The sequence below is a fragment of the Indicator indicator genome, chromosome 1 (assembly GCF_027791375.1).
Source record: "Indicator indicator isolate 239-I01 chromosome 1, UM_Iind_1.1, whole genome shotgun sequence".
NCBI lineage: Eukaryota > Metazoa > Chordata > Aves > Piciformes > Indicatoridae > Indicator > Indicator indicator.
The window spans coordinates 101,900,256-101,915,313 of record NC_072010.1 but is presented as its reverse complement, the minus strand read 5'-3'; the positions used below and the strand labels follow the sequence as shown (position 1 = coordinate 101,915,313).

The 15,058-nt window shown below is 36.0% G+C and overlaps 1 protein-coding gene across 1 annotated transcript in view; it reads right to left on the bottom strand.

Moving 5' to 3' along the window:
* GBE1 (1,4-alpha-glucan branching enzyme 1) overlaps positions 1-15,058 on the bottom strand; it is a 170,533-nt gene that overhangs the window by 14,164 nt on the left and 141,311 nt on the right. The window contains exons 13-14 of the mRNA XM_054392238.1: positions 2,650-2,834; positions 958-1,085 (exon numbers count right to left, since the gene is read on the bottom strand). Coding sequence (XP_054248213.1) covers positions 958-1,085; positions 2,650-2,834 — 313 coding nt within the window. The remainder of the gene's footprint in view (positions 1-957; positions 1,086-2,649; positions 2,835-15,058) is intronic.

The following is a 15,058-nucleotide window of genomic DNA, read 5'->3' as shown; positions in this document are numbered from 1 at the left end:
ATGTCTAGGTATTCAATTAATTCAGTGCAAATCGGAAAATGAAGTTAGGAAAACAGCCTCATATATAATCGTAATTAAATATAAGACTGATGAAGATGTGCTATGGAAGGTAGAGAAAATAAGTGATATAAATTTATTGAGAGTGAGATTAAAAAAAAAATTCTTAAGCATTTCTGATAATTGAACCTCTAGCATCTTTGACAAAGAAAGGCAGAAATTGAACAACAAAATGTGGAATGGATTTAATCATGTTTGCAGAAGCTCCTGAGACCCTATAGGTCAGTTCAGCAGTGCTCAGAATTTAGAGTAATACATTGAACTAAAGCAACTGAATTAGTTAGCTTCCTGAACTTGATGATAAATAAAGAGTAGGTCAAAACTGGAACTGTAGTTCACCAGACCATGCTTGTCAAAGGACTTGAAACAAACTGAATTTGGTCAAATTGAATTCCTCTAGAAAGTCAGCATTACATTTTTTTGAATCTCCCTCAATGCTAAGAATTCAGTCACAAATGCAAAACCAGCCAATTACTCAAGAGCAGTAGTTTACTGCTCATCTGAGCTAAAAGCACGTTCTCAGTCCACCCAATTATGAAACAGAAACTGTGCAACCTTCTTGATGAAGGCTTAAGCTGCTGCATTTTCCTGTAAAACTGTGCACACAGCCCCATCTTACTGTGGCCATTTTCTATAGTTCATTTAAGAAGAAGGAGTTGCTTGCTTTTTCATGACTCAACATAATTCCAAAAAAAACAAGGCATTAATGGAAACTTTACTATGTAGTCTTTAAATTGAGTTTTTTGCCTTTTGGTTTCTGCAAAAGCATCTCTCATGAAGAAGGCAAATTTCTAAATTATTCTTTGTTGTACACCAAGAATTAAAGAAATAAGTGATTTCTTACTTTTAACTACAATTTACATTTGTGTTAGAAATCAGAAATAAAAAAAAGGATATTTTCCTGGAGTTTCAATACCCACTCTGTAGTCCACATAACTTTGATACGGATGGAAGTTGAATATAAAAATCAGACCTGCTCTCTCAAATGCTATGACCTTATTGGATTCATGCTTTTCACTCACATAGGCCTAGGAAAGAAAAGAATACAATACTGCAAAATAACAAAGCAAAGCAACACCCAAAACAACAACAGAACACAAAAAGAAAAAAATCCCCAATCCCTCCTTCCCCCAAACTCAATGCCAAACCATCCAACCAACCCACAAAAAAGTGCCACTGTTTCTAGACCTCCTTTCAACTAAACCAGTCAAAGACAGGTAAGGTTACTAACATGCAATTTGTAATTGTTTTCCTATATAATGTCATACTATTTTTTTGATTACTTAACTGTAACTTACTTTTTGTAAGGCAATGCGAAATTAAGGAGGTATAAACATGCTAGGTATAGAAAACTTTAAAAATTGCTTCTCAAACATTCCTAAAGTCCATTCAGGAAAAAACAAGAGTCCTTAAATCAAATCTTCAATCTATCTGTTATAGGGATCTGCATCACATTTAAAGTTAGTAATTTAGAAAATGAAACACTGGATATGCTTTTTGTTTGTTTCTTTAAGTCTGTGTGAGAAATAGCTTTGATAAGCCATATTAAAACTTCTGCATATTTCACCTTTATTCTGTTTGTTTAAGCCACTAATAACTAGATATCCATTAAAACAAATAAAAGTCCAGAGGAAGGCCACCAAGATGGTCAGAGGGCTGGAGCACCTCTCCTGTGAAGACAGCCTGAAAGAACTGGGGCTGTGCAGCCTGGAGAAGAGAAGGTTCTGGGGAGACCTTATAGCTACATTTCAGTATTTGAAGGGGACCTACAGAAAGGCTGGGGAAGGACTGTTTAGTAGGGCTTGTAGTAATAGGACAAGGTTTTAAACTGGAGCAGGGTAGATTCAAGTTGGACATAAGGAAGAAGTTCTTTACAATGAGTGTTAAAATACTGGAACAGGCTGTCCAGGGATCTGGTTGAGGCACTGTCCCTGGAGACACTCAAGATCAGACTCGATGTATCCCTGGGCAGGCTGAGCTAGTTCTAGGTGTCCCTTCTCACTGTGGGGGGGGAGGGAGGGGTTGGACAAGATGACCTTTGAGGGTCCCTTCCAACCCAAAGCAATTTGTGAATCTGTGAATTATGGCTACCATGACATAATTAAACATTGATAAATTATAATAATTAAGTTGCTTTGATAAAAACTAGAGTGCATTTTTTTGGTAAAAAAGGCAAATATAAAAGTGACATTTTGAAGATCAGGAGACTATAATTTACACTATACTATGCTGGAAGTTTCTCAGTAACAGGTTCACTATTTATATGAAATTTTTTTCCTCCAAAGCAATCCTTGGATTGGATTACAGACAACTTTATAGTCTGCTTTATCCAATCTGCAGTTACTAAATAAAAATATCATTAACAGTAAGAAAAGAGCTTGCTATGAAGCTCAAAGGAGACCGTTTCAGATTTCTATTATCAGTGGAAGATATTTCACTGACATGTTTTGACAACTTGAAACATACAACAGGGCATTACACAGTGTATAATAAAGTGCTGTCTAAAAGTTCTATATGCAAATTTGGTATTGTTATTCTGATTGTGTACCAAACTGGTGACTAAAAACTCATCATTTAGTATATACAGCTTACCGGGGGAGATGCAAGCCAGCCAAATCTTTCCTCCAACTTATTCATATCTCTATCAAATGCATTTAGAAATCTATAGCGAAGAAGATTATCCTCAGTAAGATTAAACTGTCTTCTGGCATAGTGGTAGCTCTCATTATTCCCTCTTCTGGGGAAGTCAAGCCATTCTGGATGCCCAAATTCATTACCTGTATTTAAAAATATTAAGGATCTGTGAAATCATGTGCTAAAAATACACTAAGATTGAAGAAGCAAAATACATTACAGTGTATTTCTTTTAAGTTTTAAATTCCAAAGAAAAAATCTCTATATATCAATTAGTCATTTCATTATTAAAATGTCTCTCAGAACTTTCATGCTTTTTAAATAGGTTTGTTTGGCCATAAAACTCAGAGAGCAAAACATCCATGCACTCCAGGTGAAGTATAAAGTGGTGAATGAATTATAACCTCTATGCTACCATGCTTAAATATTTCTTATTCCCATCCCTTAATCAGAGAAACAGAAACTCAGTTAACCACGATACAAATTTTAGAGTCACTATGAAACCTAAAAAGGTCAGTTCAACAGTAGAAATCCATTCTTTTTAGAACACTTAAAAGAAATGAGTGCTACCATTCACATAACCACAGAGACAGACATCTCCTGTTTTATCAAAAAACTTCAAACAATAAAAAGACCAGCTGAATGCACTTTGACCACTCTTTTTTATTTTACTTTTTATCTTATCTATAAATACTGTCATTATTTTTTTGCAGTGTTATAAAAATGACTATTAAAAAAGATGTCTTGAATCTAGGTTCCTCACTTCCAGAAATAAACCAAACCAAACCACAAAAACATTCTTTTTCAAGTAGCAGGCTAGATTACAGAGAGAAATCACAATGCTTTATGAAACATTAAGTATCTGACACTGAAAACTAGTGACTTAAGGGATGTGACAACTTGTGGATCTAAAAATAAGTGTCAACTCAGCAACCTTGCAAGGAGAGCTCCATTTCCAAACGCAACACTCAGTGCCACAAACAACAATATACATTTCAGGCTGAGGTAAAGCACATTTGAGTGTTGTGTGCCCACCAGTTCAGGTCCCATTGCATTTGTGTAAATGCTATTATATTTCAGTTTGGTTTTCCATCGCAGTAAGGCTTCACAGTTTTGCCACCCTAATTGTCTAGCCTACTCAACTATGGAATAGACATCACTTTAAGAGGAAGGACAGGTTTATCCAGACTTAGATCATGGTCCATTAAAAAAAAAGGGGAAAAAAAGAAAAAGAAAAGGAATTTTAACAAGAAAAAGCTTTGCTTAAGTCGAATCTATGAAGCAAATCCCATCTGTCAAAAATAAAAATTTGCAGACACAGCTCATTTGGGACTCAGTTCTCGTTTTATATATTGTCACTATTACAAGTTTAAATACACATTTCAAAGCCTATGTGAATTGATTCAGCTCAGACGTTTTCAGAGATTGAACACAACATCTACTAACCATAAAAAAGTGGTATACCTGGAAATATGTACGGTGATTAAGATGACTAAATTTAAGAGGGTTTCCATTAAAAAAAAAAGTTCACATTGTAACATTTTTACAAGCAGTTACTCAAGTTTTGTCAATTAGCTGGAGGTTTTGGGGCAGACAAAGGGCAGGGATGCTGAAAGAAGGCAAGTGGTGTTTCCTGCATGCGTACCCTGCATGTGCAATCACCATCTGCTGTCTCACACAGCCTGTGCTGCCTGGAAGGCTCAGAGGATACAGTCACCAGTGACAGCTACAAATTTAGATTTTCAGTGCTCTTTTTGAGTATTTCTATGCTTCAGAAGAACAAAGAAATTAGTAGAGAACAAAAGAGAAGGGCTCTCTATATATTTAGGAGAATCTTTCACAGTGGTTTCCATTTTGTAAACAAACCGACAAGTTGTAAATTAAATTTCCTGTTCAAAAGCTAATCCGCTAAATATTATATTCTGTTCAAAACCAGAGACAAATATAAAAGAATCAGAATCACAGCAGGACTTTGAAAATGACCTTGGAATAGTGCTGGACTGAGCTTTTAAACTGTGCTAACAATATAGGTTGGAAAATGAGGAAAGATATTGCTACAAAGCAGATACTGTATCTAACCAAATTCAATATTCTCTTAAGAGCTCGGCAAGGTATTACTTTCTTTTGTGGTCTGCACACTATCAGAAAGGTAGACTACATGAGGTAGCTCAGCTAAAGATAGCAAAAAACATCCGAAAGTCAGAGATGGTGCTGCGGTCGAGGGGAGGCTTATTTGTTAATTACCCTCACAACAATAATTAATAAACGATATGGCAAACGGGTATTAATAAAAATAGTAATCCTTTATTAATATGAGATATGCCAAACTCTTAAAAAGGATCGTTGTACAGCCGGACGTGTGAATATATTTACAATGGATTATGCAGTCTCAGGGCAAATATAAAGTACTCTATGCAAATTAGGAGGCAACAACTTGGAAAGAGAAGTTCTCCGAGAGCAGATAGCGCTCAGTTACAGCAGGGAGGAGGCTCGATAAGAACTGTTAAACCCAAAGGGCAGTGAATTAGTTACTTCCAGCTAGTTTCACCCACATAAGGGATGCTGCTGCTGCTGCATTAGCTTTGGGGCGCTCTCATGAGGCGCAGCACGGCAGATTGCTGGCAAAAAAGGTTTACTGCGTGGTCCCAGGCTGATCTGGCTTCAGCGGATGGCGGGCAGTTAACGACACTCTTGGTGACAGGCGCTTGGTTGGTTCCTGGGTAAACTGAGGCATGGCATGACTCTGGTGGCAAGGGGAAGCATGCCAGGCAACTCTGGCTTCTAGGTTCGTGGCTTCTCCAGCTTGCATGTGTATGGCTCGTGGCTTTATCCCAGGCTCTGGACCAGGCACTTGAAGCAGGACAGGGCAACTCGAGGCGGCAAGGTTTGAAGCAAGGCTTCAGCAGGCTTGAGCAAGGCAAGGCAAGGCAAGGTTACCAAGCCACTTGTATATATACAAATCGCTAGAGGTCAATTGGTCCAATGGGGCACTGAAGCTAACATGTAGCTGCCCAACGGAAAGGCGTTCTGCCAGGCTATAACCATAAAAGGCAGAAGCAAGGACCTTGAATCTGGGGGAGCAGTGGTCAGCTTACTTGCTCTCACCCCCGATAAACATCTTGTTTACCAGACAGGAAGGAGTCCTGTCCCCTTTGTTCGTTTTCCCACATTGCCCTGTTTTTCTGCAGGAAGGAGGGGAGAGAAAGGGACTCTGTCTAGACATCTTAAGGCCTACCTGGATTTGTACTGGGCCATGTCATGGCCCTTCCACCACAGATAATATATATCTTGTAAAGACAGCCAAAGAAATTGTACCTATTTGTTCAAGACAAAAACAGAAAAACAGGGGAAATATGCAACAGAAGATAGGGAATAAATTAGACTAAACTGGCCCATCATTTCAATACAGTATTTCACCATAAGTAAAGCATGTCTCCTTCATGTTTATACCAAATCCCCACCTCCATTTGCTTTGCCTATTTCTTCCCAGTTGTTGCTGCATTTTGTTGTTCTGTTTTTTGTGTGTTTGTGGGGTTTTTTTTAAGGGCAATAGAAGTAGAGCAAAATACTGTTCTAGCCATTACTCATGGTCATTAAGAAACAAAGGAACTTAACATAGTGCAGCAAATTGACAGAAGACTAAATTACTTGCTGATATCCAAAACATATGTTGAGAGTCTAAAACACTGATTGCTTGCACTTTAAATGTGTTTCTGAGGGCACCTTCTGGACAATGTACTCATGAATTTTCTGTATGTGTTACTTGATTTTAAAAGGCACCCATATATTTTTCTTTCTCAAAAGAGAAATCAAGTTAATAAATAAGACAGAACAAAAAATTATATTGCCATTTTGTATTATGTGTTTAAAATGTGGTACAGGGAAAATGAACTAACATCTTAGGATGCACAAACCTTCCAATAAAGTCCCGAGAAGGTTTTTGCACTTGAAATGCATTAAAGCTATGTATCTCTTAAAAAATATCACTACTGTTTTTTTCTTAATTGCTATTTTTTCCTAATTTATTTTTACAGCAAATGAGACAAGAGGCTAAGAAAAGGAAGGTACAGGTAATAGACCAATACTTACTCCCAGAGATAACTAACCCACTACGCACTGCCCCCTTTTCCGTGTTCTGCTTCCCATTTCTGACAAGAATCAACAACATTCACTTCTTGATAATTGTGAAAGCCTCTAAGCATTGAAGTACTATTGGGATTTCTTTTCCTGTAATTAATTTGCTGTTTGATGTAAAGGCCCAAACTACATACTGACAAGAAGCCAGCTGCTACAAATTGATGCAAGTCAAGACAATGGAAGTAATGTGGGAGAGGCAGAGAACAAATACTAAATTAACCAAAATTTTCATTAGAGAAACAAAACAAAGACAAATAATTGAAGTGCAATGAATATCTGTGAAATAATTCAGGTTTGCTATTTCCTACAAATTGCACATATTGGACAACTTTATCATGTACGAGATTTGAAGTTCACAATTCCAAGAAATAAATTAAATTTTTACTACTCCAATGAAAATCTACATCACACTTTTTTATTAATCTAGAAATGAATTTACAACACAAAATTAGTTATGCTGCTGCTGATAGCTTTGAAGCTGTGCCCCAACATGTCATTAAAGTTTTCTTGATATCTCTTTTTAAAAATCTTTAGTAGCAAGTCTTTCTCAAAGAAGAGGTTTTGCTGAGTTCAGGATAAGTAGAAATGAAGGCATATTTAAAAGATGCAGCAAGCATTGTCAAGAAATGCCTGTTACTTTGGTTTGTTTGCATTATGACATTAAACACTTTATAAACAGCTAAATAATGCAAGTCACTTGATACATAAAAAATAAAGTAAGAATTTTAACGAGGTATATAAATCTCCATAAAATTTTAAGTGATCTAAAATACTATGAAAATGTCCTATTTAAAGCTGATGAGCTGGACATCTTGGGACAGAATTTTAACAGTTCCACCTTAACTTATTTCTGTCAAAGGAACAGGAATAACAGCAATTTACACAGGACAGATAATCAACTCTTTCAGGAGTTGTAGGTTTACCTTCACTAGCTTTGTGAGCAATGATGACAATGCAACAATCTACAGATTATAAACAGAATTAATGCAAATCAGATCTAGATGCATATGATATTTATCATTATTAAAAAAAAAAAACAAAAACCAACAAACCATTTCAAACAATGACTTCTCATTTTTACCAAGATTTTGGATATTAAGCAATTCTGAAACTTTATATTTACTTGTGTTTGTACTGAATCTTCCTCAGTCCCTTAAGTAATTCAACTTAACACTCATACTACCAAAATCAAGTAAGAAACCTTGCACTGCCTCCAAATCTTGTCATCCATGCAATAATATAATAAAGTAAAATTCCAAACCTGGGTTAGATGACCAGGAGAACTTAATTTTTTTTAGTTTCTCTAGCACTGGTATTTAGTGACACATTGGTCACCCAAAGACTAACAAAATTCTGACAGTTATTATTGCAGGTTTTGCATAAAACACATGCTAGAGGAAATACAACATGAGGAAGTAGCAAAAGACAGGTACTGGTACAACCAGTTCTATGAGAAAAGTATTTTTTCCCATTTTCTGAAAATATTAGATATTTTTCCCTTCCAATCGATAACTAGACAAAAATTGGGATAAATATTGCATTTGTTTTGAAATTCAGATCTTCCATTCATGGAGGTAAAGGGAGGTAACGATGAACCTAGCCTGTATTAAAGGATCAAAGAATGCATCTGCTCTGGTCTGATAGAGTCATGAAAACACACAAGCATGTCTCTAATGTATCAAAGACATAGGAAAGTACAGAGTCCTTGAAATGGTTACTCTGGACCACACCAGGGCTTACAGTACTCTATCCACACTCTAGCTGACTAGAACAAACAGGCTAGCTACAGAACGAGATTTTGAGGAATTTCCCCCTGGGATGTCTGACTCATTGCTCCAAGAATAAATCTTCCAGTTTGTCTGAAAATGTAGTTTCTTGATCTTTCACCAGAATAACATTGATTTGACTTATATAACATTAAATGAAGGCATCTGCATTTACAGTCTTTCTTTCTTCAGTGCTTCTCAATTATTACTGCTATCACAGCAAAGTGTTTGGAAGCATGGCTTTTACGGTATTCAGCTATGACATCGCAGTCCTATTTCTTAGTATGCCAGTAAACTCTATCGAATCAAAATTAGAAGTTCATTTAGTTGCCCATTTCCAACAGTGGATAAAAGCAGATGTCTAGAGAAGGACCAAAGAATAGAAAAAGCATAAACAATACTTCCTCTTCCTCTACCAGCCTCCAATCATTTTCAGGACATAATGACTGTTTTTTCTTTCTAATCTCACCTCCTCTTGCACACTTGTGCACTTTATGAACAAAACTAACACGGAATTCTGTACTACATATTCACACAGTCAGCATAGGTAAGTAATAATTTCAAATGTCCTATCTATCATTTAAATATCTAGGCTTTTAAAGAGTGAACATTCTCCACTGAGGCTTTAAGCACTCCCTTCATCCCTGAGAAATACTGAAGAAAATTGTGATGGTGATTCAATGCTATGATTAATTGTAGGAGTGCTGAAGAAAATTTGGAAAAAAGACCAAAACAAACAAACAAAACAACAAAACCCCCAAAACAATCACATTAAAAAACCTTCAAGATAATATAAACCAACTTTTCAGAATGCTATCCTTAGATATATGAAATACAACTTTATGATAGTTACTGGCAGTTGTGAAACTTTTGTATAAAATTGTTTCATAAATTAAGATTAACAATCTGGGGAATATCAGCTCTGCCAAAACCTGAAGTAGGACAATGCACTCTTTATCTCTTCCTTTGAGACTGGAATTAAAACAAAACAAAAAACCCAAAAAAACTGTATTGCAGAGAAACCACTTATGAATTCTGAGTTTGAAAACACAGAGATAAAAAAAGAAAATAAAAATGTAGACTTTCAAATCATAAAGAATAAAGTACAGTATAAAAAAATAAATTTACAAACCCATGAAAACTGTGTATATAAACACTATTCATGACAAAGCCTTTGGCAACAGAAAATTTTACAGTATAGCTCAGCAGGAAAATGTTAACTTTGGAAACTAGATTCATCACTAAGTATTTAATTACTTTGCTATTTTTATAAAAAGGGTATTTACTGGTTGCTGGCCTTGCCCCTCTACAAGGAATATACCACTTAAAATAAATGCCTTTTGTCAAAGCAAAAGTAACAGTTTTGTTATTCCCAAAGTCATTAAGGCAGATAGGCACAGGTTGATAATAACAAATCATTCAGGAAAGCAAATATTTTGGTATCAGAGACTTTTTTTAAATTCAAGAGGCTTAATCATTTACAATTCCTTTTTTTGTAGAAGCTGACAAATGGTGAAGACTCTGTGCTCTTGCAAGATACTGTACTAATGTCATACTAATGTTAAAAGGTCTAGTATGTTGATTTTCCTATTTTAATATATTAGCCATTTCAAATCCCATTATGCTATTGCTTGGTACATGTGTCAAGCCTAGATAAATACAATTAATCTTTACCTGTGAGTAAATGTCATGAAATTCTTCCTTCTCTACAACATCATCTCAATTTTTCACATATACTTTAACTTGCTATACTTAATAGACTTTTTTAATACTCTAAAATACTTAGCTGACCCCAGCACTTTCAAAGTTCAGTGATAAGTATTTCTAAAATATTCTCCTTATTGTAACCTGTATCTAACACATCCTGTTTAGCAAATAGAGGAGGAAAAAAATCCTATTAAAATACATTTCTCCCAACTATTTACACTACATTCTTCTCTCATATGTCTTCAATCTAAACTGGAAAAATAATTTTTAAAAACTTCAGTTGAATTCAAGAAGAAAATGCTGCTGTAAGTAAAAGACAAACCAAAGATATAAACTCCCACCCCACACTTCTGTGAAATATGTTTTACTTCACGTGCTATTAAAATGATACAGCTGACACCATAGTTCCTTGTGTATTTCCAAGGGCAGTGTCTGGCTTATCTGGGAAGTTCTTCTGGGGAGAATATAATTCAAAGCACTGCAGCAGCAGGTTAAGATCTCTGTACTTGCTCATAGATCTGCATGGAACAGTGATAAAATAATTTTAGTTTTTGAAAACAATACATTCCTTTACAGTTGCCATCCTCAACAATATCCTAAAACAGCTCTAAGACAGCTGATGAATCCTTAACATACTGTACCCTAAGAGAAGCTGGCTTGATTATCCATGTCTTGCTACCTCATGTTTCAGGTGATTTTGATAACATTTAAGCATACTTCTACCCCTTAAAAAACAAAACCAAAACCAAAATGGAATATGTCAATTCTTGTCTTCAGATGAAATGCAGAGTCCACCCGCAATTAGCATATAATATATCCTGGGAAACTGGCTCCTTTTTATATATATTATCACATGCACTACAAATATTTATATCTACATAACATACATACTTCATATGCAGAACCGATACAACAAGGAAACTAAAACACAGATAAGGCACTGACTGGGAACTCACTCCGCCGTCCACAAAAACAAACAAAAACTCTTGCTTTCTTGAAACAATATAAATAAGCAATCAGAGAATATTTCTTGTTTGCAGCTCTGAACCTCTTCTTATCTAAATATTCTCAAAGAAGTATTACATTGCCAAGATTCCGCTTAGAATCATCTAACAATTCTTTGAGCCTATATTAAAGCCTCCTTCTGCCAGCTGACTCCTGCCCTCCACCTAAGGCCTGCTCAACCCTGTCATGCTGAGAATTTATTTATAAACTTCTCAGAGAAACATTTGTTTTAAAAACCATCTTCTCAAGACCTTCACAAATTTCAACATCTTACATTGGCCATTGTTTTCACCAGACATGGGCACTTACTAAAGTATTTTAAAAAATAGAATTATGTGGTTATTGCAAAATTCTTGGAAAAGATACAGTATCACACTACTACACACACCAGCTTTTGGCACAGAGCGACTGAAAACATGAGTGAGCACAGCAGCTGAAAGTAATAGTACCCAGTCACTGTGGAACAGTTCTTGAAAAGTCCAGAGACTTATCTCTGACGTAAAACAGCCAAAGCATTTCTAAGTATGGTCTCAGATATCAGTTCTAGAGAGCATGCTCTGAGATACAGAACATACTTCATATGTACAAATCTTATGAGGAGCAGCTGAGGGAAATGAGGATGTTTGGCCTGCAGAAAAGGCGGTTCAGGGATACACTATTGCTCTCTACAACTACCTGAAAGGAGGTTGTAGCAAGGTGGGGCTTAGTCTGTTCTCCTAAGTAACAAGTGATAGGACAAGAGGAAGTAGTTTCAAGGTGCACCGGAGGAAGTTTAAATTGGATATTAGAAAAAAGATATTCACTGAAAGGGTTGTGAACCTCTGCAACAGGGTGCCTATGGAAGCAAAGACACAATTCATGGAAGCATTTAGAAGACGTATAGATGAGGGGCTGAGGAACATGGTTTAGTGATGATTTGGTAGAATAAGGTTTATGGTTGGACTTGATGATATTGGAGGTCTCTTCCACTCACAGAATAAAAGAACTATTTTGGTTGGAAAAGACCTCTGTGATTCTATATGTAGATCTGATGCAACAAGGTTTTTTTTAAAAAAACCCATACATAGGGCACTTATTAGGAACTTGTTCTACTGTCCACAAATCAGGCCGGTCATCTTTAAGCCAAAAGAAAAAATCTAATAGAAAGTCTTGCCTTCTTGAAACAGCATAAAGCAGACATCAGAGAATTCTTCTGGTTGCAACTCTGAACCTCTAAATGTTGTGCTGAGCTCCCAAATAAAGAGCAAGAAAGAAATCTGATGGATTTGTGATACATGTCAGCACTTCTCATCATGGCATGCATGCTGATCAGTATATGAACATCCTGTGCTTAAACAGGCCAGGTTTCACAGTCCAACTCCATTCTGATGAATGCATAATTAACAATTTGTTGTGAGTGAATGCAACTCCTGTATAATTAGATCTGGACATAGTTTAGTCTCTGAGATAAGTTGTAAAGTTTAAAGGCCCTCTTTTAGTTCTTACAAAACAAAACAAAACAAAAAGCAGAAACCAGCATGAAAAGTTAATATCCTAATCTTGAAATAAAAGTTTTTAAAGTAAGAAAAGTTGTACAAAATTTGATATAAATTTAACACTCTCAGAGAAAAGTCATGATTTTAGCAGAAAACTTCACCATAGTGAAGTGTAGGGGGAAAAAACCAAACAAAACCCAAAAACAAACCAGGAAAGCATTAACAAAATATGCCATGTATCACATCTGATAACGTTTGCAAGTTCCTAACTGAACAGTTAAACATATGTCAAAGAGGTCTTTGAATACAATCACATCATCCAGTTACATATTATTCAGAAAATTCAGATCAGTGAGACACAGACATAATTTCAAAATGTTTGAGTTATTATGGAGTTTGACAATATCAACCCAGCATCATGAATATAATGCTTCACTAGTACACCCAAACCCACTCTCAAGAAGGCAAAAGTTATGACCTAGAATTGCATATTAGCAATGTTTCCAAATAGAGAAAGTTTTCCAAAAAGAGAAGAGTTGCAAGCATTTTAAAGTCAAGTTTCTTTTAGAGTTCTCTCAAAATAATTTGTTTGAAGAAACAGACTTCTCCCAGTGAGCTGATGAAAAAGCATAGCCCTGGCAAAATCTAGCATTCCTACTGTTCAGCAGAATGTATTTTCTTTCTACAACTACCTCAATTCTACTACTTAGCAGGAAGACATTTAAATTTTTATTGCACTTCTAGCATGAAGTAAAAGAATGTATGAGACTGATGCTAAGAAATCATGCACTGAGGATTTAAAGTTAGGTCAGGTTTGACTGTTGTTGGTTCTTACTCTGTGAGTTATTTTTTGGCTTTTTTGTGGGTTTTCTGTTTGTTTTTGGTTGGGTTTTGTTTGTTTGGTTGTTTTTTTTAATACACAGCACATGAAAATTAATGCCAACTACTGATACTGAAAAAGATTGGCCAACTATCCCCTTCACTTCAGGACTACTGATGTGGGATGAATTAAATATTAGCCATCTGTAAAATTCAAACATGTTGGGAAAACCACTAACTCACAATCCACATGTCACAAGTTTTACTAAGAGTTTATAACAAACCTGAGATAGGAGGTAGCTCCTTTCCTGTATGGTTATTAAAATAAATATGACACATAAGAAGATTCATGAAAATAATTGTATATGCAGACACAGGACTCTCTGAGTGGGCAACAATAAAACTGAATGCTTCATATTGCCAGTTTCAAAAGGTCATACTAAACTATTTTCAAACAGTAAGAGGTAAAAGGGCCCAAAATATATCCCAGATATGTATGCTTGAATTTACCAGCTACCAGGCAGTTCCTGCGACTCAACAGCACAATTTGAAGCAAAGAGAAAAAAAGGGTAAATCAGACCCAGCAGAAACTAGAAAGCAAAGTTTACAAAAAAGTCGTAATGTGGCACCATGAATGGTAGAGGCCATCAGGGCTAGCCAAGATTGGACTATCCTGTCAGTTGCAGGGACTGAGAGGCAAAAATCTAGTTGTAGCTCTGAGACAGCAGCCACTGACTCCTACAGCTTAATGATACTGCTTATTAGCTGCTCCATGCTGCCTTGTAAGGAGATAACTCCACACAAGTCTAGTCTAGCCCACTTGGCCTGCCTACAGTGACCAGCAGAAACTCCAAGCATAATTGTTGATCACAAAATTGCAACATGCCTCTGGGAAGAGTGACATTGCTCTCACTGGTAGTCCATAGTTCCACTTCAAGCACCAAACAGCAGAATAACTCTGCATAAGACATTATCTTGGGAAGGGTGATGAGATCTATGTCTTATTGCTAACAAATGTTAGTTCAGCGTTTTCTAGATCTATTTAAAGACAAAGCAAAACCACCAACCCCAAATCAAAACATGTGACAGAATTATGTGTTCCTCTTTTGGCATTACCATTCAAACCAACACAGTGTCTCAGTATGATTGAGGAATTTTTATCTAATAAGTTAAAACATGTTGCTGTTCAAAAAGACATCTAACAGTAGTTCTGATAGGGATTGTTATTAATCAGACAAACAGATTTAAGTAGATAAAGAAGAATGACATTAACCAAAGTCAAAACTAACTAACCATTTAAACTAAGAAAATACAGGCCTGCCAGAACCTCCTACTGGAAGCACAAATAATGGAAACAGGAAAGCATAACTTGCTGATAAGCATCCAGATTGGAATCAGACACTGCAGCTGAGTGAAGGCCCAGATGTCCATGTTTGTGATGGGACCAAAAAAGAAATG